This window comes from Salvelinus namaycush, chromosome 10 (assembly GCF_016432855.1).
Source record: "Salvelinus namaycush isolate Seneca chromosome 10, SaNama_1.0, whole genome shotgun sequence".
Taxonomy (NCBI): Eukaryota; Metazoa; Chordata; class Actinopteri; order Salmoniformes; family Salmonidae; genus Salvelinus; species Salvelinus namaycush.
Window position 1 is genome coordinate 10944523 of NC_052316.1, and position 27588 is coordinate 10972110.

At 42.1% G+C, this 27588-nt stretch overlaps 2 protein-coding genes and 1 non-coding gene across 3 annotated transcripts; 2 read left to right on the forward strand and 1 right to left on the reverse strand.

Moving 5' to 3' along the window:
- LOC120054668 (small glutamine-rich tetratricopeptide repeat-containing protein alpha-like) lies at positions 1 to 4690 on the reverse strand. Its single transcript, XM_039002195.1, has 12 exons — positions 4558 to 4690; positions 3797 to 3945; positions 3568 to 3671; positions 3396 to 3486; positions 3161 to 3260; positions 2881 to 2985; positions 2635 to 2770; positions 2470 to 2532; positions 1522 to 1559; positions 1185 to 1370; positions 832 to 954; positions 1 to 709 (listed from the first exon to the last, which is right to left on the reverse strand). The coding sequence occupies exons 2-11, from the start codon at positions 3894 to 3896 to the stop codon at positions 843 to 845; spliced, it is 1035 nt and encodes a 344-aa protein (XP_038858123.1). The 5' UTR covers positions 3897 to 3945; positions 4558 to 4690; the 3' UTR covers positions 1 to 709; positions 832 to 842.
- LOC120054667 (thimet oligopeptidase-like) lies at positions 4278 to 27099 on the forward strand. Its single transcript, XM_039002194.1, has 14 exons — positions 4278 to 4799; positions 11449 to 11655; positions 12331 to 12479; positions 12816 to 12923; positions 15514 to 15616; positions 16204 to 16361; positions 16643 to 16778; positions 20717 to 20859; positions 24563 to 24789; positions 25062 to 25263; positions 25684 to 25870; positions 26049 to 26177; positions 26332 to 26468; positions 26716 to 27099. The coding sequence occupies exons 1-14, from the start codon at positions 4787 to 4789 to the stop codon at positions 26875 to 26877; spliced, it is 2061 nt and encodes a 686-aa protein (XP_038858122.1). The 5' UTR covers positions 4278 to 4786; the 3' UTR covers positions 26878 to 27099.
- Positions 15896 to 16031, forward strand: LOC120055219. Its single transcript, XR_005477673.1, has one exon. It is a non-coding gene; the product is annotated as a small nucleolar RNA SNORA16B/SNORA16A family (small nucleolar RNA).
- Positions 27100 to 27588: the final 489 nt, after the last annotated feature.

A 27588-nucleotide genomic window follows, 5' to 3' on the forward strand; every position in this document is an offset into this window, starting at 1 on the left:
TTAGGCTAAGTTACCAGTACGATTTAATCAAAGATTGGGAACAAAAACAGACAGCCACCCATGTTGTTAGAAAAAACACATTTCTCATGACAAAATAAGAACAAAGTGGACTGTAGGTGTTATCGTGCAACTCAAGAAAAATGCTGAAACAACTCCTCCTGGATTACACTAGACAAGTCAACAACCATAAAAGGTCCTATTTGAAATGGTCCATTTAATTCCCATAATGTTGACAGTACTCTACATGCCATCTCTGCCTACCAGTATAACTCTGTACAAATAGATGCTTCTCAAATTAAGGTGGTTGCTGAACTATATCACACAATAATCTGTTGTTGTGTACCTGAAATGACAACGTTCAAGTGATGCAACTGCATTTAGTCCACTGGGGGTGTAGTGATTCAGTTCACTGGCAAGGATTAGTAACATTAAAACAGTTAAACCAAGTGCTATACTGGTATGACATTGCAGATTGGAGTACAACAGATCCACTCAATCTATATACTTCAGACTAGATATCTGTTGACAGTGGGTTTATCAAATTTGATCAAAGTTTCACTGACTGGTTTCCTTGGAGGGGAGGGAGGGGCTGCACATGCAATAATTACTCAGTGAAGAAAAGCTTTTTGTCCCCGGAGTTGCGAGAATAATACAAATTACAAAAAAAAGGACACAGGCCGTCTTCACTTTTCCACACACAAATCTTTCTCTGTAAAAAACAAAGAGCAGACCGTTTTAGGATTAGCTACATGAGCAGTTTGTACAAAAGAAAAACAACTCTACGATACATGGACCAACCCATCAAATGTCATTTTAAAATGTTAATCTTACCCGTCTCAGGGTCAAGGTTGCTCATCGTTGCTAGCGCTAGACGGCCGGCTGCGAATTTGACTCCTCAGCTGTTCAATTAGCTCTGGGTTCTGTTGTTGCATCTGCTGCGCAAATTGTTGGCCCCTAAATGGACATGGTTACAGCGAGGTGATGGAATGGCAGTTACCAAGTACAAGTCACAAAAAGGTCATACATTAATGGATTTTATTAATACTCATACATGTCAAATGCTTTCATGTCTATCACTGATGTCATTGGTATAACATACAATAATATAGCCTAATGTAATAACAAATAATACAATACACAAGTCATATTTGGCACAGACTGAGTAGCGCTAGTAGTCGACTTACGCTTGGATGAGACCAGAGATGTCTCCCGGACCCGCTCCCCCTACTCCAACTCCTGCAGCCGGTCCGGCTCCCAACCCTAACCCTGGTACAGGCCCTGGTCCTGCACCTAAGCCAGGCCCTGGCCCTACTCCAGACGCTGCTGGAGGTCCCATTGGCCCGTAAGCCCCTGACATCATCCCCGACATCCTGTACAACACAGACAAGAAAGGTGGTATATTCTACATGCATTAAACTCAAAGCTAGTTCACAAGTATGGAATCTCAGAGTGCATTTACAAAGTCCTCGTGCTACATCTAAAAAGAGAGTGTATTTTATAGAAAATAATTGGATAACTTACAGTTGCTGTACTTGTGGGTTGTTCATCAAACCAGATGCCTAGGATAAAGCAGCCGTAACAATTAATATAAATACGAGTTCTACTCTTTGGTAAACCTTTTCTACATATGCTGGTGTATATGACATCTCGTAAATATGAGCATACGACTGGGAAAAATCCACTTGAATGCCCCTCCAACTTGTAATTACTAAAACTTTTGTTAGTTTGGCTTCTTGCAGAGTACCAAAAACACCTGCAGAGATTCTTTAAGCTTTCCGCAAAAATGTTGAAGAGAAGAAATGCATAAGGTGACAGTACATATATATTTTTTTACCATAAACGACGAAGGTCACCAATTTAATTGATCCCAGGTACGTGCTCCCTGGCCGCAAACATGGTACAATTTTCCTTAAAGTATAATTTTGTGTAGCTCACAATTTAAAAAAATGTAACCTTTACTTAACTAGGCAAGTCAGTTAATTACAACTTATTAATTATCGTGATAGTTATCGAATGAAAATATATAGATATCGTGATAATTTATTTGCCATGTCGCCCAGCCCTCCTATTGAGAAACGTCTATCATCCCTAAACTCAGACTCCTCCCACATGCTGAACTCTGACATCACCAATTAAGGAAATAGACTTGATAACAGCCTTTTCAGCAGTTAATTCCAACAACAAATGATATTTAACACAATTTATTTGGGTTTTCAACATTTGTTTACTAGTATGATAGCTGTAATTTTTGTTTATGATTGACGTAGCTTGTTTGCCACTAGCCAAATCGGCATTCTCTACAAGTTCAAAGCACTTGAATGCACACAACTTGTTGCTTACAGTTTACAAGTAGTATTTCAGAGTTCCCCATTTGTCATGCACACAGCATTATAGTAGTATACTGGATCAGCCTGGTTGTTCCTAGTATCTTTCATTTGAAAGGACCAGTTTTAGTTAATTGGAACTCACCATGTTCATGAAACCAGGGTTACTGAGCAAACCAGCCAGATCAACTCCTCCCACTCCCCCTGTCTGAAGGAGATAATTTAAGAACAACATGATCAACAATGATTCATTCCACATGCGTACAGATGATATGCATTTTCCATAGTGGCTGAGATGTTATCAACTTACTGGGCTTGGAGTCTCCATTTTCTGCTCTGCTATTTTCAGGTTGGATTTGTAGGTGTCGTTCTCTGGGTCCAACTCCAGGGCTTTTTTGTAATAACTTACAGCTTCTGTGTGTTTGTTTAAACTGGCTAGAGCCAAACTGGAAGCATGGGACGTTGAAGTCAATGTAAGTCAACCATCAGTCAATAACAAATCAGCAACACACTGGCCCATGTCCACTGTAATATTGAACACTAGTGTCTAACATACCCCATTCTTCCATACGCTTTGCTGTAGTTTGGGTCAATCCCAATGGCAAGTTCACAGTCCTGCACTGCTCCAGCGTAGTTGCCTAGTTTGCTGTATGCAGCAGCCCTAGCAAAAGCAAACCATACAATTAGCAGTACCTTACAAAAACAAATGTTAATTAATTTTAATTGCTTGACAAACTCCATACATGCTTGAAAATCGATAATGTACACTTGGATATACCTAATGTGTAAATAATTGTCACATTATCCTCCAAGTTCAGGAGTTTGTTGGTCAATACCTGTTGCAGTAGTAAACTCCATTCTGGGGGTTCATGGCAATAGCCTTTGAGTAGAATTCCACAGCTGCCCCATAGTTCTCAACCCTCATTTGATCATTACCTACCGTGAAAAACACATAATTATTTGCCAGAAGAATGTATAGGCCTATCAACAGCTCTTAACCATAGACCCATTTGAAGAGAGCTGATATTGAAGACTGAGTAATGTACAAACTATTTACAGGGAAGGTCCTACCATCAGTTTTGAGTCGCTCAGCCTCTGCCTCTTCCTCCTCAGTGGGGGAATCTGTGGCTGTGTTTATATTCACGTGGAGGGTGTTTGGATGCTGCAACAGACAGTCAACACATTTGAGACAAACTATTGACCACATATTCACCTTCATATAAAGCGGATGTCTTAAATTTACCTTCAGTGTCGCAGAGGCAAAAATCTCTGGTAACGTTTGAGTGACAGCTAGGGTCTGGTCGTCGGTCGAGACATTGAAGGCGGTCTCCAGGCATTGGACTGCAACTGGGAAAGCATCAGATGTTGAGAAATGGCAATGACTGGACACAGTTGAGTCCCTGACCATCTTCCAACATGGGCTAAGAGCCCATCTCCTTTTACTGAATCTTGGCTTCCCAACTCAAACTTACCTTCTAAACTTTCCTGAGCATCTGATGATAGACTCCCAGAGCCCAGTTGATCATGAAGAAAGTGAATGATGGAGAAGGCAAGACGCTTTGTGTCAGTCATTTTGGATTGAGGTCCAAACCTCTTAGTAGAATGTGTATTGTGAGGGACCCTGAAGAAGAAAAGAAGAGAATATGATTATGTTGTCGGTACATCTCCATTGTAAACGGATTGGGATAGATTGTAGGTAGTTATAACAGTAACATTTACACATACCGGTATTATAACAAATAAACCTATATGTTACCATGTCATCTGATTAGATAGCGTCATAATCCTAGGCTAATAACTAGCTAGCTTGTTAGCTAGTAAGTTTGATAACTTGACAAGACGTCGCCAGCTAGCTAGAATGTTCTAGCAAGTTGCTTACGGTCGGCTGCTGTTAGCTAATAAGGCTAACAGAGCTAACAGTTGGCCTACTATGTGAAAACACTCTGACCGTGTATTCGTTAACGTTAGGTGTCTAGTTTTGCTTAAGTGCATGAGAACTGATTAAACTTAGCTACGTGGATATCTTAGCTTGGGCTATCTAGCTGCTTGTAGCTAAATAACGTTAGTTATCTAGCTTACTTAGCACATTAGCTTTACTGACATGACGCCAATAACAAATATGCTTTGAGCACTTTACCTCGATTTACTCGACTTTCGTTGACATTGACGTGTGGTTTAAAAAACGATACGTTATGGCACACAAAAGATGTTATTTAGCAAAAATGATCCTTACCAGTTGCCTTTGCTTCAGGTGCTTCTTGCAGTAGCTGGTGGTGCCAGAGATATTATAAATGTATCTCTGCTGATGGGTCTGGTGATGATAGCAAAAAAGGTGTTGACTTTCGTCGCAAGTGTTAGACGTCATAACTGCGTAGCTGAAGCATGCCCGCACTACAGTCGCTTTATCGGCAAACACAGACTGCAAAGCGCTCTGAAAACGTTACTACTTGGTTTTCTGAAAGATGGCACCGACAGGTGAGTACGAAATGCATCCATGTTAGTCTTTCCTAACACTTCATTGCCAAATGAATACAAACTCAAAGTTATGCATATTAATACGTCTGTGCTTGGCTTTCTAACGCGTTCTGGTTTTCTGAATGCTACCTAGCTAGTAACGTTAGCTACCTGCCTTTTAGCAACGTTAGCTAGTATTAAACGTTACACACTAGTTTTACTAGGAATTAGCTTACAAAATAACGGAATAGTCCGCCAGAAGGCAGACGTCAAATACAAGTAAAGTTCAACTTTGCCGATTGTTCATAGGGTTGGTTCTTATGCGGGGCCGGGGGGATTGACATAAACGTCTAATAAAACATAAATCAGACTTTCCAAACGTGGGTCTGTTGTAGACACACTTCCTTTCCCGCTCACTGTCAAAATAAAAGTCCTGAACGTGCGCTATACCTGCACAAAAAAGCAAGCACTTGTGCTGTGGGGGACTTTTATTTTGACATGGGATAAGCAGAGAGGAACTGACCTCCCGAGGAACTGCGTGAGTCTTCAAACGACTCACGTTTGAAAATTATGTTTAATTATATGTGCCATTAGAAGGCAGGGCAAACCCTTTTTGGTGATTTCTGGTATATCATCAAAATAGTTGCCGTTTTGGAGTTGCCGTTACCATTGGAAATTAATGTTGAAAGTTCAATTTTATATGACTAAAACAAGAAAGAAACAAAATTATTCCGTTGCTGCTTCCTGTTGACAAGACATTTTGATAAATAGCCCAATGTCAAAACACAGTTAACGGCGTCCTAACCAATATGCAGAAACAGTTCGTGATTATAATGAAAACATAGCAAATGTTATGCTTATCTACTCATACATGTGCAACAATAGTATTGTAATGAAACAGCAGGGAGCAGGTCTCGAACCCTCGACCTCCTAGCCCGAGGTCCGGCGCGCTATCGACTGTGCCGCAAAAGCATGCAGAGTCGATTTCCGGGCTTATAAACCCAGGGTCGTTACACTACTCCCTCCTTTCAAAGAGCGCGTCCTGGCGCTAGCTTGCGACTTTACGTCTTACAGGAACGCGCTCACCGGCCAAGCACACGCACTGTCGTGGATGCGAGGTCCGATCACTTCTGACACCAAGCAGGGAGCAGGTCTCGAACCCTCGACCTCCTAGCCCGAGGTCCGGCGCGCTATCGACTGTGCCGCAAAAGCATGCTCGAGCGGCAGAGTCGATTTCCGCGCTTATAAACCCAGGGTCGTTACACTATTACTTGTCAAGACCCTTATAATCGGCACAAGCACTAAAAACTCGTTTTGACAAGTGGCAATGAATCACTTACAGTGCCTTCAGAAAGTATTCAGACCCCTTGACTTATTCCACATTTTGTTACCTTAGCCTTGATCTAAAATTGATTTAAATCGTTTTTTTTTTTTTTTACCTCAATCTACACACAATACACCATTTGGGGAGTTTCTCACATCCTTCTCTGCAGATCCTCTCAAGCTCCGTCAGGTTGAACGGGAAGCATATTTGCACAGCTATTTTCAGGTCTCTCCAGAGATGTTTGATCGGGTTCAAGTCAGACTCTGGCTGGGCCACTCAAGGACATTCAAAAACTTGTCCCGAAGCCACTCCTACATTGTCTTGGCTGTGTGCTTATGGTCGTTGTCCTGTTGGAAGATGAACCTTCGCCCCAGTCTGAGGTCCTGAGCAGGTTTTCATCAAGAATCTCTCTGTACTTTGCTCTGTTCATCTTTCCCTCAATCCTGACTGGTCTCCCAGTCCCTGCCGCTGAAAAACATCTCCACAGCATGATGCTGCCACCACCATGCTTCACCGTAGGGATGGTGCCAGGTTTCCTCCAGACATGACGCTTGGCATTCAGGCCAAAAGGTTCAATCTTGGTTTCATCAGACCAGAGAATCTTGTTTCTCATGGTCTGATTGTCTTCAGGTGCCTTTTGGCAAATTCCAAGCGGGTTGTCATGTGCCTTTTTACTGAGGAGTGGCTTCCGTCTGGCCACTCTACCATAAAGGCCTGATTGGTGGAGTGCTGCAGAGATGGTTGTCCTTCTGGAAGGTTCTCCCATCTCCACCGAATAACTCTGGAGCTCTGTCAGAGTGACTATCGGGTTCTTGGTCACCTCTCTGACCAAGGCCTTTCTCCCCCGATTGTTCAGTTTGCCCGGGCGGCCAGCTCTAAGAATAACTTTTTCTGTTAGTAAACTTAAACCAATCATGACGTGGCATAGTATATCAACAGTGACAATGGTTGGCTGCTATTTGAAGCTGCAATATGTAACTTTTTGGGCGACCCTGCCAAATTCACATGGAAATGTATGTTTAGATCTGTCATTCTCATTTAAAGCAAGTCTAAGAAGAGGTAGATCTGTTTCTATGTGCACTATTCCTACCTTAAGTTTTGTTTTTGCTTCTTTTACTTAAGGTTTTGTTCACCAGCTTCAAACAGCTGAAAATACGATATTTTTGGTTATTGAAAATATATTTTACAGTGGTTTAGATGGTACATTCATTCTCTACACTAGCTTGTTTTATCACAATCTGAAATCAGGCGAACTATTAGAATTTGAACAACCAGGAAATGGCAGAGAGATTTCTGCATAGTGCATCTTTAAGTGATAGTTTGACTGTCAAATCCATTTATTGTTGTGGCCAGCAACTTTTATAGACTGCCTCAAATTTTCCTGTGCCATTTCATTAACTCTACGTTTTAAGTCCTGCACATCTCAGCCACTTGTGACAAAATCAGTGGTACAAAACTTTGGGTTAAGGATGTAACCTTGGTTCTCTGAGTAGAGTAACGGGTCGCCTGACGACCTATGGGAACTCCTTCCGCTTCACGCGATGTGTTTGAGATGCTTAATATCAAAGATGTTTACAGTCACGCCACACCCTTACTGTACCCACGGGACCTGTTACTATAAAAGGAGTGGTGTGACACACTGTCCATTACTTCAGTCGTGGAGGAACGACATGAAAGCTTGGTGACCTGTTACTCTACTCAGAGAACCAAGGTTACATCCATAACCCAACGTTCTCTTCTGTTTTCGTAACGGGTCGCCAAACGACCTATGGGAGAGGCTGTACCAAAGAGGTTGTTCGAACAACAGAGTGAGAACTCACCATTTAACTTAGTCCAGATGAGTCCCTGGGACGTCCTTGAATCCACCACAGGATGCAACAGAATATAATTAGCCAACAGGTAACACAGAATTTCAACTGACAGCTACTCTGTACAGTCGTGGCCAAAAGTTTTGAGAATGACACAAATATTAATTTTCACAAAGTCTGCTGCCTCAGTTTGTATGATGGCAATTTGCATATACTCCAGAATGTTATGAAGAGTGATCAGATGAATTGCAATTAATTACAAAGTCCCTCTTTGCCATGCAAATGAACTGAATCCCCCCAAAACATTTCCACTGCATTTCAGCCCTGCCACAAAAGGACCAGCTGACATCATGTCAGTGATTCTCTCGTTAACACAGGTGTGAGTGTTGACGAGGACAAGGCTGGAGATCACTCTGTCATGCTGATTGAGTTCGAATAACAGACTGCAAGCTTCAAAAGGAGGGTGGTGCTTGAAATCAATGTCTTCCTCTGTCAACCATGGTTACCTGCAAGGAAACATGCCATCATCATTGCTTTGCACAAAAAGGGCTTCACAGTCAAGGATATTGCTGCCAGTAAGATTGCACCTAAATCAACCATTTATCGGATCATCAAGAACTTCAAGGAGAGCGGTTCAATTGTTGTGAAGAAGGCTTCAGGACGCCCAAGAAAGTCCAGCAAGTGCCAGGACCGTCTCCTACAGTTGATTCAGCTGCGGGATCGGGGCACCACCAGTACAGAGCTTGCTCAGGAATGGCTGCAGGCAGGTGTGAGTGCATCTGCACGCACAGTGAGGCGAAGACTTTTGGAGGATGGCCTGATGTCAAGAAAGGCAGCAAAGAAGCCACTTCTCTCCAGGAAAAACATCAGGGACAGACTGATATTCTGCAAAAGGTACAGGGATTGGACTGCTGAGGACTGGGGTAAAGTCCTTTTCTCTGATGAATCCTCTTTCCAATTGTTTGGGGCATCCGGAAAAAATCTTGTCCGGAGAAGACAAGATGAGCGCTACCATCAGTCCTGTGTCATGCCAACAGTAAAGCATCCTGAGACCGTTCATGTGTGGGATTGCTTCTCAGCCAAGGGAGTGGGCTCACTCACAATTTTGCCTAAGAACACAGCCATGAATAAAGAATGGTACCAACACATCCCCTGAGAGCAACTTCTCCCAACCATCCAGGAACAGTTTGGTGACGAACAATGCCTTTTCCAGCATGATGGAGCACCTTGCCATAAGGCAAAAGTGATAACAAGTGGCTCGGGGAACAAAACATCGATATTTTGGGTCCATGGCCAGGAAACTCCCCAGACCTTAATCCCATTAAGAACTTGTGGTCAATCCTCAAGAGGCGGGTGGACAAACAAAAACCCACAAATTCTGACAAACTCCAAGCATTGATTATGCAAGAATGGGCTGCCATCAGTCAGGATGTGAACCAGAAGTTAATTGACAGCATGCCAGGGATTGCAGAGGTCCTGAAAAAGAAGGGTCAACACTGCAAATATTGACTCTTTGCATCAACTTCATGTAATTCTCAATAAAAGCCTTTGACACTGAAGCAGCAAACTTTGTGAAAATTAATATTTGTGTCATTCTCAACTTTTGGCCACGACTGTACATCTGATAGTACACCTGCCACAGTATCTTCAAATCACTTGAACAATACTGAAACTATACTTAGTTCATGCCATGAATCATCCCCTGCATAGTGAAACAAAACATTTCCTCAATAGAGGTTGACCGATTATGATTTTTCAACGCCGATACCGTTATTGGAAGGCAAAAAAGGCTGACGCCGATTTAAAATAATAATAATTTAAAAAACTTATTTGTAATAATGACAATTACAACAATACTGAATGAACACTTATTTTAACTTAATATAATACATCAATAAAATCAATTTTTAGCCTCAAATAAATAATAAAACATGTTCAATTTGGTTTAAATAATGCAAAAACAAAGTTTTGGAGAAGAAAGTCAAAGTGCAATATGTGCCATGTAAGAAAGCTAACGTTTAAGTTCCTTGCTCAGAACATGAGAACATATGAAAGCTGGTGGTTCCTTTTAACATGAGTCTTCAATATTCCCAGGCAAGAAGTTTTAGGTTGTAGTTATTATAGGACTTTTTCTCTCTCTACCATTTGTATTTCATTAACTTTTGGCTATTGGATGTTCTTATAGGCACTTTAGTATTGCCAGTGTAACAGTATAGCTTCCGTCCCTCTCCTCGCTCCTACCTGGGCTCGAACCAGGAACACATCGACAACAGCCACCCTCGAAGCAGCGTTACCCATGCAGAGCAAGGGGAACAACTACTCCAAGTCTCAGCGCGAGTGGCGTTTGAAACGCTATTAGCGCGCACCCCGCTAACTAGCTAGCCATTTCACACCGGTTACACCAGCCTAATCTTGGGAGTTGATAGGCTTGAAGTCATAAACAGCGCAATGCTTGAAGCATTGCGAAGAGCTGCTGGCAAACGCATGGAATTGCTGTTTGAATGAATGCTTACGAGCCTGCTGGTGCCTACCATCGCTCAGTCAGACTACTCTATCAAATCATAGACTTAATTATAACATAATAACACACAGAAATACGAGCCTTAGGTCATTAATATGGTCGAATCCGGAAACTCTCATCTCGAAAACAAAACGTTTATTCTTTCGGTGAAATACGGAACCGGGTGGCATCCATAAGTCTAAATATTCCTGTTATATTGCACAACCTTCAATGTTATGTCATAATTACGTAAAATTCTGGCAAATTAGGCGGCCCAAACTGTTGCATATACACTGACTCTGCGCGCAATGAACGCAAGAGAAGTGACACAATTTCACCTGGTTAATATTGCCTGCTAACCTGGATTTCTTTTAGCTAATATGCAGGTTTAAAAATATTTACTTTTGTGTATTGATTTTAAGAAAGGCATTGATGTTTATGGTTAGGTACACATTGGAGCAACGATACGCACCGCATCGATTATATGCAACGCAGGACACGCTAGATAAACTAGTAATATCATCAACCATGTGTAGTTAACTAGTGATTATGATTGATTGATTGTTTTTTATAAGATAAGTTTAATGCCAGCTAGCAACTTATCTTGGCTTCTACTGCATTCGCGTAACAGGCAGGCTCCTCGTGGAGTGCAATGTAATCAGGTGGTTAGAGCGTTGGACTAGTTAACTGTAAGGTTGCAAGATGGAATCCCCCGAGCTGACAAGGTAAAAATCTGTCGTTCTGCCCCTGAACAAGGCAGTTACCCCACCGTTCCTAGGCCGTCATTGAAAATAAGAATGTGTTCTTAACTGACTTGCCTAGTTAAATAAAGATTAAATAAAGGCGTAAAAAAATAATCTAAGCGGCCAAATCGGAGTCCAAAAATACCGATTTCCGATTGTTATGAAAACTTGAAATCGGCCCGAATTAATCGGCCATTCCGATTAATCGGTCGACCTCTTTTCCTCATACACTAGAAGTAGGCCTTTTCCAAGACGAACCATCCAACTCATGACCAACCTTTCTTTCACCCAACAGAAGAGTTGGCATCTGGTGATGGTGCGCCAGTCTGTGCTGACAACCGCCTGCGCTGGGACCTGACCCCCGAGCAAATCAATCAGCTCTCAGATGAGGTTATTGCTAAGACCAAAAAGGTATATGACTGTGTCGGGGCCCTGGACCTGGCCAGTGTTTCCTATGAGAACACCCTGAAGGCTCTCGCTGATGTGGAGGTGGAGTACACAGGTGGGTGTGACTCCAAAATAGCATCATTTCTTCAACCCCTTTCCTGTATGACCACAGTGGATTGAAATGCATAGGTTATGATGTCTAGCGGTTCAGTCCATAGCAACCACAACTAGCATCTACTCCACTGGCCTTGAAAGCGATTGGGAAAATGTCTGAGTTGGCACGAAAGAGGTATGCAATGGTATAGACAAATCAGCACTTTTTACATAAAAACTAGCTGACAAGCCTATGCTCCCTACAATAGGCAGTGGACACTGGACTGTACATGTTAAATCAGTCAGGTGTAGCCTTTTATAGACTCAAGGCAGCAAATGATCTAATCCAAAAGAGCTTGTTTTTATCATCGCTTTACTGCTTTTCATAATTTTAGGCATAATAATTATTATACATAATTATTTTTGTTACGACTGTTTCAACACTATGCACAATCTCCAAAACATATGTTTCAAGCTGACAATGGTCAGGTGTGAAAATCAGTTTAGACTGGTTTTATAAACTGTGGGTGCGTGCTACACATTGGTAATGGATTGAGTCCCCCCCATATTTCAGTATGAAAGCACTTTGAGCACTGAAAAAGCACGATATATGATAGTCATGATACATAGCATCACTTACAATGAAAATGACACTCATAATACCTGCTCACTTTTACATTTTGACCTGTTTTTCCAGTTGAGCGCAACATGCTGGACTTCCCCCAGCATGTGTCCTCCTCCAAGGACGTGCGCACGGCGAGCACCGACGCCGACAAGAAGCTGTCGGAGTTTGATGTGGAGATGAGCATGAGGGAGGACGTCTACCAGAGGATCGTGGCACTGGAGGTGAGGAGGGCCATAGGAGATCAATACGGAAGGTCCCAATAGCCCATAGATAAAAGATGTCTGTAGTTGCTTCCTCCTCATCTCCTTATTCCTCATCTACACTGATCTGAAAATGCACGCAGTGGATGTGCTTTCATCTTCCCACTTTATTATAGCAGTACTAATAAAGGAGAGGAAAAGGTGATCCACTTTGAGCTGTACATAGGAAGATCTCTATAGCCTGTATGTTTTTACATGCTATTGCCTCATGTTGTCTTCAGAATTATCCTTTGGCTACGTAAAGGTTGCATGGAGTATCATTCTCATTGGTTGAGTTCTGCTTTTAACCTCTCACAGCGGAAGGTTGACGATGACACGCTTACTCAGGAATCCAAGAGGTACATGGAGAGGCTGATCAAGCTGGGTCAAAGGAATGGCCTCCACCTGCCCAAAGAAACACAGGATGTAAGAGACTTTACCGTTTTCAAAGGAAGTGACCTTGATGGATATCACGGCCACGCTCAATTCCAAGTGGATCATTTCATTTCAAATGGTATCTCTGAGAAATTAACCCAAATTGGCCTTTTCAATTCATAGGATTCATATAATATTCATTAAATATAATACCCAACATCCAATTTGGACAACACCACTTTTAAGGTCATTCCAAGGGTCAGTTAGCTGTTTGATTTAGAATTTTAAGACTCCTTGAAGTATCCACAAAAATATTTAAAATAATTATTTATGTGTTTAACTCATTTTTGGCCCTAAACAGTCTCCATATATACTTCCATAATTTTTTTGCAACTGGTACCGGCTGACCTTCAGATAAGACTTGTGCGGCCTAGAGTGTTCGGACCCTACAGACAGAAGTAGGCAGATTGGCTGTACTGACTTGTGGAGGTCATAGAGCAAAACAGAGAACACCATTGTGTTTGTGAGAGTCATCTTTCCATAGAGGGGTCATAATAGTTTGCAGGCCAAACCGTTCAGACTCTACAGACGATTTTGTGACGACCGATTTTCGGGATGTCTCATGGTCTGACAAACACTGCTCTAGCTCTGTCACCTTTCACTACAGATGCGGAAGTGCGATATAGGCGGATGCTGTGGATTGAGATGCATCCGATGCAGAACAACCTGATATCTCTTAAACTGACAGACTTTTATGGGTATTTTTGTATTATGCTATTTAGATTACCTTGGGGCGTGGACATCGACCTTAAGGGGTTAACAGTGACACGAGGAATCCAAATAAATGGTCAAAAGCCACCCGCGGAACACCCCCCCCCCCCCCCCCCAACAAGGTGTATGGTAAGAGTAGGGGTGTTAACCCCGGTGTCCTGGCTAATTTCCCAATCTGACCCTCAACCATCACGGTCACCTAATAATCCCCAGTTTACAATTGGCTCATTCATCCCCCTCCTCTCCCCTGTAACTATTCCCCAGGTCGTTGCTGCAAATGAGAATGTGTTCTCAGTCAACTTACCTGGTAAAATAACGGATAAATAAATAAATAAAATAAATGGTAGTACACAGGTAGTATGAAACTGCGGCTTGGAGTATTGTTTATTCATACTATAATGTATTCTCAGGGAAGTTGGTGATGTTTTTTTCCCCCTGTTCAGAGAAATTAGCCATTTTGAAGTCTTGCATTTTTCCCACATAAATGAATGTGAAAGTACCACTTTTGACCATGGATGCAGCTGTTCCTGCTGTTACTGCCACACCCTTTTATCCATTTAGCTGATTTCTTGTGTTTATTAAATGGGCCCGTTTTGCAAATTTGGGTAGAAAACCAATAGCTTTTGCCAATGATGAAAATAAAAGGTGTGGTCATCCATACAATTCAAGCCAGTCCTCAATGAAAGCAATTCAAACACACACAAACTGTCCTTCTCTTAGGCTTAACCTGTGTCCAGGAAACGGCCAATGTATGTTTAGTTTATTCCCTTCCAAAAATGTCTGGATTCACCATTCCTGGTGAACAAGCAAACTAACAGCAGTTCTAATGGTTTCAATGTTATGGTCTCTAATTGTAAAAGTCCTAAATACACACTGTATATTGTTTTGTAATGGTATTGATTTGGGTTTAATGGTAAATGTCACTAATCAAACAACATAGAAATGTTTTCTAACCATTTTTATTGAAAAACAAGACTGCTATGTAATGGTTTATAATTGTATTATTTTATTAGGGATGTCACAACATTTTAGTAACTAGCCCATTTCTCCATCACATTTTTGGACTTAGGAAAAGTCTTCATATGAGAATTGCACCATAGGGATAACCCTCTCAGAGAGCTGCCATTTGTTGGATTATTTGAGAGGTGTTGGGTTGCTAAGAGACAAACTGAATTGCTTTCATTGAGGACTGCCTTGGTTTGTGAGGATGACCACACTATTTATTTTCATCATGAGCAAAAACTATTGATTGTCTACCCAAAGATGCACAAGCATTTTTGTGATCCATTTAAGAAACACAAGAGACCAGCAACATGGATAAAAGTGTGGCAGTAACAGCAGGAACAGCGGCATCTAGCGGGAAATATCTGGTATTTTCACTATTTTATGGGGGGGTGCAAGTGACTTCAATGGCTCATTTTTCTGAACAGCGGGGGAAAATTCACTGAATACATTACGTAGAATGAATAAAGAATACTCTAAGCCGCAGCTTCATACTACTTGTCAAACATACAGAATTAATACTGTATACTTGCCTTTGGGGTGGTCCCTGGGTTTTGGATTACGTCTTAATCATTAAGAGGTTTCATATACTATATTTATTGAATAGTCTATGAATCCTATAAATTTAAATGGCCAATTTTGGGTGCAGTCGATTTAGCTTGATTTCTCACAGTTCAAATAATCTGAAAACAAAATAATGGAATGCTAATCTTATCTGTTCCTAACAAATGATTTCAGAACAATCTGAGATGGTGGGTGTCAATCTTCTTTCTTGTTCTTTTTGAGGTGGAATGACTCGTGTCATACTCTGATCTACAGTGGGTTCATTGTTGTCAACTTATTGACTTTACCTATCTAATCCAAACAGGAAGTCAAGAGGATCAAGAAGAAGCTGAGCAACCTGTGCATTGACTTCAACAAGCACCTGAACGAAGACACCACTAGTCTGGCTTTCACCAGAGAGGAGCTAGGTGAGACCATGGTCACGCGGGCTAACGGTTCTGTTCTGAGACCCCATTTCTGTTGTTGGACTTTTGCTCATAGAAATAATGTGTACTATCCACTAATAGTAACTAAATATTACTTAATAGTATTGGTATCAATTCCAATTTGTTAAAATATCTTCATTTAAAAAATAATGGCCCTCTGAATTGGAATTTCATTATGCTATCTACTGAATTGAGTCAAAGTGAACTGAAGTAACCAAAGTGAAATTCATCCCAACCTGGCTCTTTACAAACTATAAGCTCCCAGGCACCTATCGAACCCGTCCCTGTTCTCTTGTGGCAGTCACGATCAAAAGGATGCAAAAAAACTAACTTCCTACCACAGTTGCTGTGTTGTTCGACCTTAACTGATTCCGCAACATTAAGGGGAAGGACACTTAATGGAAACTGTTGTAGAATTTCAATGTTTCATTCTTAGCTATATGAAAGATCTATGAAAGAAACTTTCAGGTTTCTAATTTGATTGCTTAAAAAAATAAGAATAAAAAATCACTAACATTGTAAGTAAATCCATAGGTAGGACTTCTGACATGTCTGACAATGCACTTTAGGCGGTCTCCCTGAGGACTTCCTGAGCTCGCTGGAGAAGGATGGGGACAAACTGAAAATCACCCTCAAGTACCCCCACTACTTCCCCACCATGAAGAAGTGCTTCATCCCCGAGACCCGCAAGAAGCTGGAGGAGGCCTTCAACTCTCGGTGCAAAGAGGTGAGCCGTTGTCTGTTTTGTGTGAGACCGAGATACTATCCTGTACTGGGAGAGCGTTGACCAGAGAAAATCGCTGAGTCCCTGAGAAACTCGAAGAAAGTCTAACTGCTGCCCGAAATGAACGTTTACGTTTATGTCTGCCAAAATTGATAATAGACAACAAAGACAGTTTTTTTTTCTTCTCTGAGCACCAAGGACCAAGCATAACCTGTAAAGTTACTTTTAAATGGTCCCCTGGAATGAATTTCAGCTCTCACCCTCTGTCTTTTCCCCTGGTGTAGAAGAACTCTGTCATCCTGAAGGAGCTAGTGCAGTTGAGAGCCCAAAAGAGCTCCCTGCTGGGCTTCACTACCCACGCTGACTTTGTCCTGGAGATGAACATGGCCAAGTCTGGCAAGAAGGTGGCTGGCTTCCTAGGTGGGTGTTACTAATCAAGATGGGGTACAACTATCTGAAAGGTTGTTCCATTTCCAACTGACCAGTGTATATTTAACTATTCTTAGCTGCAGAGGCTGCTGTCAGTTGTATCAGAAACAATATAGTGCTTCAGCTGCTTCACTATACTGCCCTCACCCCCCTGGCCGTAACCACCCTGTTCCATTTTAGTAAAAGTATTGTTGTCATATTGTATTTTATTAAGGGCATTGCTCACATTCAACGATGCATTAACAAACACAACTGCTACAACACAAAATGGTTCACATTGCAAATATGGAATGACAGCAGTTCACGCACACATTTTTTTCCTGGTTTTCAGTGTAAACCATGTATAAAGTATGTAGAAAAGATAATGGACCTATTATTTCTTTTTTTTTAAATAAGATCATCTTTGAGAACTAACAATCAGCAAAATGGTGCATTCAGGGGTATTTTTGACCTTGTGTTTAGCCAAGCTGACAGCAGCTGGCTAGCATAGCTTGGGGATATGCTAGCCAGCTGCAGCTATCTAGCTGATTTCTCTGTCAAATCAGTTATTGCGTTGATAGCAAGAGCCAGTGCCCGGAATGTGTTTCATAAGGCACTAGTTCTACAACACCTTGCAACAAAAGTAGCTTGCAACTTAGTTTCATCGCGTCATGTAAAGACGTGTTACCATGGAAATAGTATCAACTGCGAGTTGAATGACCGGTCCGGAGTCAGCTCAGCTGTCCTACAACACAATATTCTATAACTGGCTAGTTTTGTCTCGCCTCTATTTTCCTTATGTCCACTGTTAGATCTTTCCCGGGGGACAATTCCCAGAATGACTAATATCCCTAGGCTACATGTGTGGACACGTGGAAACATCACCCAGCTTGAGTGTAGATACATTTATAAAAATAAAAAAATGTTTGTGTTAAAGACACAACTTTTTATCCTGTGAATATCATATTGATGTAACTTATAAAGACAGTATGCCTACACATACACTACATGGCCAAAGTATGTGGACACCTGCTCGTCGAACATCTCATTCCAAAATCATGGGCATTAATATGGAGTTGTTCCCCCTCCTTTGCTGCTATAACAGCCACCACTCTTCTGGGATGGCTTTCCACTAGATGTAACATTGCTGCGGTGCCTCGCTTCCATTCAGCCATAAGAGCATTAGTGAGGTCGGGCACTGATGTTGGGCAATTAGACCTGGCTCGCAGTCGGCGTTCCAATTCATCCCAATGGGGTTGAGGTCAGGGCTATGTGCAGGCAAGTCAAGTTCTTTCGGACCGATCTCGAACAACCATTTTTGTATAGAGCTCACTTTGTGCACATGGGCATTGGCTTTAAGCTTTACACCACTTCAGCCGGCAATTGGCATTGCGCATGTTGATCTTAGGCTTGTGTGCCTTCAGCGGCTGCTCGGCCATGGAAACCCATTTCATGAAGCTTCCGATGAACAGTTAGTGTTGACGTTGTTTGGAACTCTGTAGTGAGTGTTGCAATCGAGGAGAGACTATTTTTACACGCTTCAGCACTCTGTGGTCCCGTTCTTTTAGTTTGTGTGGTCCACCACTTAGCAGCTGAGCCGTTGTTGCTCCTAGACATTTCCACTTCACAATAACAGCACTTACAGTTGACCTTGGGCAGCTCTAGCAGGGCAGAAATTTGATGAATGGACTTGTTGGAAAGGTGGCATCCTATGACACTGCTATGTTGCAAGTCACTCAGCTCTTCAGTAAGGCCATTCTTCTGCCAATGTTTGTCTATGGAGATCGCATGGTTGTGTGCTCAATTTTACACACCTGGCAGCAACAGGTGTAGCTGAAATAGACGAATCGTCTAATTTGAAGGGGTGTCCACATACTTTTGTGTATTTATATATAGTGTACCTAGCAAATACAAATACATTGTGTGTGGAGTATAACTCTACACTCATGTTATGGGTATGCTTGTAATCATTAAGGACTGGGGAGTTTTTCAGGATAAAAAATAAACGCAATGGAGCTAAGTACAGGCAACATCCTAGAGGAAAACCTGGTTGTCTGCTTTCCATCAGACACTTGGAGATTAATTCACCTTTTCAGCAGGACAATAACCTAAAACACAAGGCCATATCTACACTGGAGTTGCTTACCAAGAAGACAGTGAATGTTCCGGAGTGGCCAAGTTACAGTTTTGACTTAAATCTACTTGCAAAATCTATGGCAAGACCTGAGAATGGTTGGCTAGCAATGATCAAAAACCAATTTGACAGAGCTTAAAAAAAGAATGGGCAAATGTTGCACAATCCAGGTGTCTAAAGCTCTTACCTAGAAAGACTCATAGCTGTAATCTCTACCAAAGGTGCTTCTACAAAAGTATTGACTCAGGATTGTGAATGATTTATGTAATTTTTTTGCTTTGTCATTATGGGGTATGGTGTGTAGATTGATGAGGGGGGGAAAAAATTTAAGCAGATTTTTGTATTTCATTTTCAATACATTTTCAAAAAAAATCTAAACATGTTTTCACTTTGTCATTATGGGGTGTTGTGTGTAGATGGGTGAGAAAATAATTTGGGCTGTAGCGCAACAAAATGTGAAATAAGACAAGGGGTATAAATACTTTCTGAAGGCACTATCAATATCTTTGTCCGAGTATAAATTAATTGGCTAGTTAGTGAGCCAGTTCGAGTCAACATTATTGAAAGCAAGCTGGCTACATCATATGATTAGCTAGAAAGCTATTATCCAATGCCTGCCCTGCATTGACCCCAAATGGAAATTAAGTTAGCTATTGTTAGCAAGGTAGCTAGCTAACGTGACATGCTACATCATATTACATGTTAGCTTGGTGTATTTAGCAAGCTACAGTATCCTTTCATCTGTGGTATCATAGCTAGCCTTGAAAAAAACATGTATTTCACCTTTATTTAACCAGGTAGGCCAGTTGAGAACAAGTTCTCATTTACAACTGCGACCTGGCCAAGATAAAGCAAAGCAGTGCGACACAAACAACAACAACAGAGTTACACATGGAATAAACAAACGTAGTCAATAACACAATAGAAAAGTCTATATACAGTGTGTGCAAATGGCGTGAGGAGGAAAGGCAATAAATAGGCCATAGTAGCGAAGTAATTACAATTTAGCAGATTAACACTGGCTCGCTAGCATTATGTTGTATAGCCAAAGGTAGCTACTAGCTAGGTAGTACCCGGTATCTTGTACTTAGCTAGCATACTCTACAACAGATATAATCCATTCCTGGCCATCTGGCAATATTGTTGAAATGCATTGAAAGTTTGCACCAACTTTATGGAAGCCCATTTTCACTCCTATTTGTTGAGCGAAATGTGCGTGCGTTGCACCCATATAAAGACTTGACAAAATTGTCCACTAACTCCACATGGCAGCTGGGGGCTGACCACAACGCATTGTCTCTGGGCAATTGGGCATCATTGGCAAAAGTGGGCATGTAAGTAATTCATACCCAACCCTCAAGTAAGTTGTGACGAACGCACTTACAAAACTCTGTTTTGGACGAGACTTTATGACCAGTTATCCTACTTACAGTTTGTAGTCAATTTTGACACTAGAATAAATGTTTGACTCATATCAATGCAGAGACATAAAAATGGTGTCCACATGTTCATCTGACTCTGGGGAAATAGATAAATGCCTCATTGCCAAAATCTCGAAGTATTCCTTTAAAACAGCAACATTTTGTCTCTGCGGCCAAGAGGGCCTCTAAAATGTTCAGTCGGCGACTGCCATTGACCACACAAAGTCCATTTTGATCCAGACAAAAAACCTTACACACACACACACAAGGTTTCCACCCCTCACGTCTCTGCTCCAATGTGTGTGTCTCTCTGTGTTTGGGAGGGATTAGGATAAAGCAGAAGACACATTTCCTTTGGGTACATTTGACAATAAGGTAATGTTCCTTTTCTCCAGAGGAGCTGGCCCGTAAGCTGAAGCCCTTGGGGGAGGAGGAGCGCCAGGTCATGCTCGCGCTGAAGAAGGAGGAGTGCCAGAAGAGGGGCCTGCCCTTCAAGGGCGAGTTATACGCCTGGGACACACGTTACTTCATGACCCAGGTAGGCCAAACGACAAATGTCTGCAGCTCTGTTTTTCTGGGGACAGTCATTTTTTTTAACACCCATAAATACATTGGCATGGGGGGGGGATTGCAGAATGCAAAGGTTATTCTGCTGTTGTATTACATAATTGCTATACCAGTATGTGCAAAGCCTATATTTATTAACAACAAAAAACAGTTTTATGTGAGAAGCAGTCTGAAGCCCAAAAAAGAAAGGAAGTTCACAAGCACCACAATGCCTACTCCACCCATGCACTACCAAGGTTTTCCATCACACAGCTTTGACACCTACTACATGAACTATATGTATGTTGGTCTGTTGTACTTCAAACAATGTGTAGGCAGGTTACTTAGGGTTGAAAACCTTCTCAAACAGCCTAATTTATACTCATAGAGGGGCTCCCACAATAATGTGGTTTGTACCGCATGCAAGATCATGTATTGCGTTCTTCCCAACCCACACTAAGACATTATCCCATTCCACTACCCTTTTCAAGCTGCTTTAAAAAAAATTATATTTAAGTAAGCTTTGCTTTTATACTTAAAAAGACCATTAGGCTTGATCACGTGAGCTTTTTTGTCTTGTCGTAATGTATGTGGTGCTTGCCTGTATTTTGTTTTAAAGCTTTATTTTAGCAATATAAAATGTTTTCGGAAAGTATTCAGACCCCTTGACTTTTTTCAAAAAAATGTTCTTATTCTAAAAAGGATTACATTTGTTTTTTCCCTCATCAATCTACACACAATAACCCCATAATAACAAAGCCAAAACAAGTTTTTAGACATTTTTGCAGATTTATAAAAAATGTAAAACTGATTTAATGTTTATATGTATTCAGACACTTTATTCAGTACTTTGTATAAGCCCCTTTGGCAGCGATTACAGCCTCGAGTCTTCTTGGGTATGACGCTGCAAGCTTGGCACACCAGTATTTGGTGTGTTTCTCCCATTCTTCTCTGCATATCCTCTCAATCTCTGTCAGGTTGGATGGGGAGCATCGCTGCACAGCTGTTTTCAGATGTTTGATCGGGTTCAAGTCCGGGCTCTGGGTGGGCCACTCAAGGTCATTCAGAGTAGTCTTGGCTGTGTGCTTAGGGTCATTGTCCTGTTGGAAGGTGAACCTTCGCCCCAGTCTGAGGTCCTGAGCAGTCTGGAGCAGGATTTCATCAAGGATTGAATTGAATTTATTTTGGGTAACAGACATGTACAACAAAATGTACAATGTGGACGCAGAGGATATCACTTGAAAGTATTAATTAAAACACTTGTTTCCAAAGTGGTCCTCAATGGTTAAAAACAATAACACATATAATAAAGGATCTCTCTGTACTTTGCTCCGTTCATGTTTCCCTCGATCCTGACTAGTCTCCCAGTCCCTGATGCTGAAAAACATCCCCACAGCATGATGCTGCCACCACCATGCTTCACTGTAGGGATGGTGCCAGATTTCCTCAAGATGTGATTCTTGGCATTCGATCTTGGTTTCATCAGACCAGAGAATCTTGTTTCTCATGGTCTGAGAGTCCTTTAGTTGCCTTTTGGCAAACTCCAAGCGGGCTGTCATGTGCCTTTTACTGAGGAGTGGCTTCTGACTATCCACTCTACCATAAAGGCCTGACTAGTGAAGTGCTGCAGAGATGGTTGTCCTTCTGGAAGGTTCTCCCATCTCCACAGAGGAACTGGAGCTCTGTCAGAGTGACCATCGTCTTCGTGGCCACCTCCCTGACCAAGGCCCTTCTCCCATGATTGCTCAGTTTTGCCGGACGGCCAGCTCTAGGAAGAGTCTTGGTGGTTCCAAACTTCTTCCATTTAAGAATGATTGAGGCCACTGTGTTTTTGGGGACCTTCAATGCTGTAGAATATTTTGGGTACCTTTCCCCTGATTTGTGCCTCGACACAATCCTGTCTCAGAGCTCTCTGGACAATTCCTTCGACCTCATGGCTTGGTTTTTGTTCTGACATTCACTGTCAGCAGTGGGACCTTATATAGACTGGTGTGTGTGCCTTTCTAAATTATGTCCAATCAATTGACTTCACCACAGGTGGACTCTAATCAAGTTGTAGAAACATCTCAAGGATAATCAAGGGAAACTGGATGCACCTGAGCTCAATTTTGAGTCTCTTAGCAAAGGGTCTGAATACTTATGTAAATAAGGTATTTATGTTTTTTATGTTTTAATACATTTCTAAAAACAATTTTTTTGCTTTGTCCTTATGGGGTATGGTGTGTAGGTTGATGAGGGGCAAAACACTATTTAATCAGTTTTGAATAAGGCTGTAACGTAACAAAATGTGGAAAAAGTCAAGGGGTCTGAATACTTTCGGAATGCACTGTATGTCATTGAGGGGGGGGGGGGGGGGGGGGAAACGATAATTTTTTTGTCCGTAGGTGCTTAACATAACAACAGGTTGTGTTGGACAGAGTCATTCATATAGATATAGAGGTCTTTAGAGCCTTTCTGCCTTCCTGATTTCTGTGACCATTATCTAATCTGTGCGATGTTGACATAAGCTCAGAACCACTTGTTTTGCAAATATGGTCCTGTTTTATCATTTGCTGTTCTGATCAATGGCCAGGTCATTACCTCTTGTCAAATTTAATATGCAGCTTAATATTATGTTTATTTTTTTGTAGTAAGATGGTCACGCTACAATTAAACAAATTTACAATATGCCTATATCTAAATAAAAAAACAGCCATGATACTTACAGTGCCTTCAGAAAGTATTCATACCCATACACCATTTTGTTGTGTTGCAGCCTGAATTCAAAATGGATGACATTTATTTTAGCAGATTTTTTGGAAATGAAATACAGAAATATCTAATTTACATAAGCATTCACACCCCTGAGTCAATACATGTTAGAATCACCTTTTGGCAGCGATTTACAGCTTTGAGTCCTCCTGGGTAAGTCGCTTTGCACACCTGGATTGTACAATATTTGCACATTCTTTTAGAAATTCTTCAAGCGCTGTCGCTTTGGTTGGTGATCATTGTTAGACAGCCATTTTGAAGTCTTACCATAGATTTACAAGTCAATTTAAGTCAAAACTGTAACTAGACCACTCGGGACCATTCAATGTCGTCTTGGTTAGCATCTCGGCAGTGTATATTTGGCCTTGTATTTTAGGTTATTGTGCTGCTGAAAGGTGAATTTGTCTCCCAGTGTCTGTTGGACATGCTTCAAAAAGGTGTCACATCGTTGGTTCTTATTGGGCACGTGAGAGTGATAAATTGTACGTTGTACAAGCTGTTGCATATCTCAACTTATTCCGTCCAAATAAAACCAAGTCTGATGGTCATTTTATGGATGCTGTAGTCTTGTTTTAATCCGACGTCTAGAATTTGAGCTATGTGAAATTTGAGCTTTGTGAAAAATCCGGTTTGTGTTTCTCAGTAACGGCTGAACGGATCATGTCAAGAGTGTGTTGTGTACTTTCAAGTTTATTTGCAAAGTTTCATCGACATTGGTGTCATATTAGCTTAGATATGATGGTAGGAAGATTGAAATTTAACATTGAGCATCAATCAATCCCTACTCAAAATATATAAGATACTTTAAAAAAAAATCATAGTTCTGTATTTTTCACTGCGGTGTTAGAGATGACCCTGTGGGCTGTGTGGTCTATATTTGCCCCTGAAGGGATAATGTTTTGAAGTGATGAATTGAATCTGTCCTTTGCTCTTCCCCCCTGTAGGTGGAGGAGACCCAATACGCGGTGGACCAGAACCAACTGAAGGAGTACTTCCCCATGGAGGTTGTGACCCGGGGCCTGCTGGACATCTACCAGGAATTGCTGAACCTCACCTTTGACCTGGTGGAGGGGGGCGCCCCCGTGTGGCACGACGACGTCACCCTCTACTCCGTCAAGAACCGCACCATGGGCACGGTGGTGGGCCAGTTCTACCTGGACCTCTTCCCACGGTGAGTCGGAGGAAAACGGAAGAGATTGAAAGGGCAGAGGATTTTAAAGATGGCCGCATACAATTAGTTATGTATGATGATTGTTTTGATTTAACCATCTTTTTTTATGAGGATTTTATAGTTTTTGGGGGAAAGTCTTTATTTCATTGCTCTGAATTTGTCTCCAGCAATTGAAACAGAGAAGAGCCCACCTTTTCTCCTCCACATTATGGGGGAGACAATACAATAAAGATGTTTAGCCAGTCATGGTGATTGTGTGTAACCCTTTCCAGAGAGGGCAAGTACGGCCACGCGGCCTGCTTTGGCCTGCAGCCCGGCTGTCTGCTGTCGGACGGGACCCGACAGATGGCGGTGGCGGCCATGGTGGCCAACTTCAGCAAGCCCACGGCCGACGCCCCCTCCCTGCTGCAGCACGACGAGGTGGAAACCTACTTCCACGAGTTTGGCCACGTCATGCACCAGCTCTGCGCTCAGGTGTGTATGTATATGTGTGTGTGGTGTCATTGCTACTATAGAGTATACATTGTTGTTTAATTCCTAAGCACTGAAATTAATGTTTGACTGAGTAAAGGCATTTTTAGTGTGATGGTTAATATTTCCTGCTCTCAATACGTCATTGGCTATTTAATACCTGTAAAATCAACCTAAAACACGTTTGTAAGCAGTGACTTTTTGCCAGGTTTAATACCTGAGAGGGCAGTGTACTCCTTCCTCAATTCCTCATTCAGTATAAAATCTATATTTGATATGGTATAGAAAATGTCATCAAACTTATATGAACACCAAAAAATATATCTCTCCCCTTTACTGTCCAGTTTGATGTCTAACAGTAGTTATACCACAGGATGCGGGGATTAACAGATGCATGTCTCTCTCCTCCTCTGCTGCTCCCAGGCGGACTTTGCCATGTTCAGCGGGACACACGTGGAGCGGGACTTTGTGGAGGCGCCGTCCCAGATGCTGGAGAACTGGGTGTGGGAGAAGGAGCCCCTGCAGCGCATGTCCAAACACTACAAGACGGGTGCCCCAATCCCTGACGACCTGCTGGACAAACTCATGAAGTCCCGCTTGGCCAACACGGGTGGGTCACCATGAAAGAACATCCTGGCTCTTTCATAGAACACCCAGCTTAATAACACCTTTTACACCAGTGCTGGTGTTTAGGTTATTGGGCAGTGGTCACCAACACGACTCCTGAAGAGCTACTGGGTTTAAATGCTTCAGTGTGTTAATGTGTTAACCCTCTCCCTCCCATGCAGGTCTGTTTAACCTGCGTCAGATCGTCCTGGCCAAAGTGGACCAGGCCTTACACACCAAGAATGGGCTGGACCCGGCCGAGGAGTACGCCCGGCTGAGCCAGGAGATCCTGGGCGTGCCTGCTTCCGCAGGTCAGAGACAACCTCAACCAATGTGCCATAGCACTATCACAGCTATAGTTTGGTAGCCTGTTCCCAGATCTGTTTGTGCAGTCTTGCCAACTCCTTTAGTCATTGTCCGTTTTTTAAAAACAAATCCTTTTTTTCTTCGCCATTGTGCCCATAGGAACCAACATGCCAGCCACATTTGGCCACCTGGCAGGTGGTTACGATGCCCAGTACTACGGTTACCTCTGGAGCGAGGTCTACTCCATGGACATGTTCTACGCCCGCTTCAAGCAGGAGGGCATCATGAACCCCAAGGTTGGCACAGTTGAGCTAGTTATTTACAATGCTGTTTTTACACTTGACCATCCGCTCTTATCGAGTAGTTGGTATCAGGCGTCATTGGTTATTGATGGTAGTGAGCAGTGACCGCCTGAACTGGAGTCATGTAGTCTGACTGGCCTTTTTGAACTCCAAATGATTTCACCATGGCGGAAATGTCATTGTTGTCAGCTTCAATGGTCATCTGCTTGATGCTGATGAAGTACATTTCCATCTCTTCTAGGTGGGGCTGGGCTACAGAAACTGTATCCTAAAGCCCGGAGGCTCGGAGGACGCTGAAATTATGCTCAAGAACTTCCTAGGGAGGGAGCCAAAGCAAGACGCTTTCCTCCTGAGCAAAGGATTAACGGTAGAGCTGGAGGCAGACACTCCATGTGCCTGTTGACCAATCACAACCAGCTCAGTGTAAACGCCCCCCCCAACCAATCATACACTTAGGACACGGGCACAAGGGACATACATGTTTTAGAAAAAACAATGAAAACAAGAATTGATGCATGCAATTTCACCCTTTTGTGCTGTGTTTTTTTTAGTTTGGAGATGTTTTAAACTATTGTATGCAAGTAAGTTTGAACAAAATACATTAACAAAGAATTGACTTGACCCATTTGTTGCCTTCTGTCAGTTTTCTCAAAATAAGTAGCTCTTAAGGGGTTTCAAACTTATTTTGTTAATTATATACTAAGACGTTCACAGGCCGCATTAAAACAGCTCGCTGGCCGCATTTGTCTCTTAGGCCGCATGTTTGAGGCCCTGATATAGAGGCATGCAGCCAGTATCTCATATAGATTCAGTATCCTTTCTGGTGAAACAAGGCATAATACTGTGTCTCATTAGTATTACATAATACTAACTCCCCTGAGAATGAGTCTGTAGCCTTGAAGTACACTCGCTGCCATAAAGCTGTTACAACGGCAGTCCTCATGGTTCTATAGCAGTAGTACATTCCAAATTACAGTGGGGAGAACAAGTATTTGATACACTGCCGATTCTGCAGGTTTTCCTACTTACAAAGCATGTAGAGGTCTGTAATTTGTATCATAGGTACACTTCAACTGTGAGAGACGGAATCTAAAACAAAAATCCAGAAAATCAC

Excerpts from the sequence above, each read along its gene's own strand:
- LOC120054667 (XM_039002194.1), top strand. Across the intron at positions 20,860-24,562 it reads CACGTTACTTCATGACCCAG|GTGGAGGAGACCCAATACGC; the intron begins GTAGGCCAAACG and ends TCCCCCCTGTAG. Across the intron at positions 24,790-25,061 it reads TACCTGGACCTCTTCCCACG|AGAGGGCAAGTACGGCCACG; the intron begins GTGAGTCGGAGG and ends AACCCTTTCCAG.
- LOC120054668 (XM_039002195.1), bottom strand. The coding sequence starts at position 3,896 with ATGACTGACACAAAGCGTCTTGCCTTCTCCATCATTCACTTTCTTCAT. Across the intron at positions 3,487-3,567 it reads TTGCCTCTGCGACACTGAAG|CATCCAAACACCCTCCACGT; the intron begins GTAAATTTAAGA and ends TGTCTGTTGCAG. Across the intron at positions 3,261-3,395 it reads TGAGCGACTCAAAACTGATG|GTAATGATCAAATGAGGGTT; the intron begins GTAGGACCTTCC and ends TTTTCACGGTAG.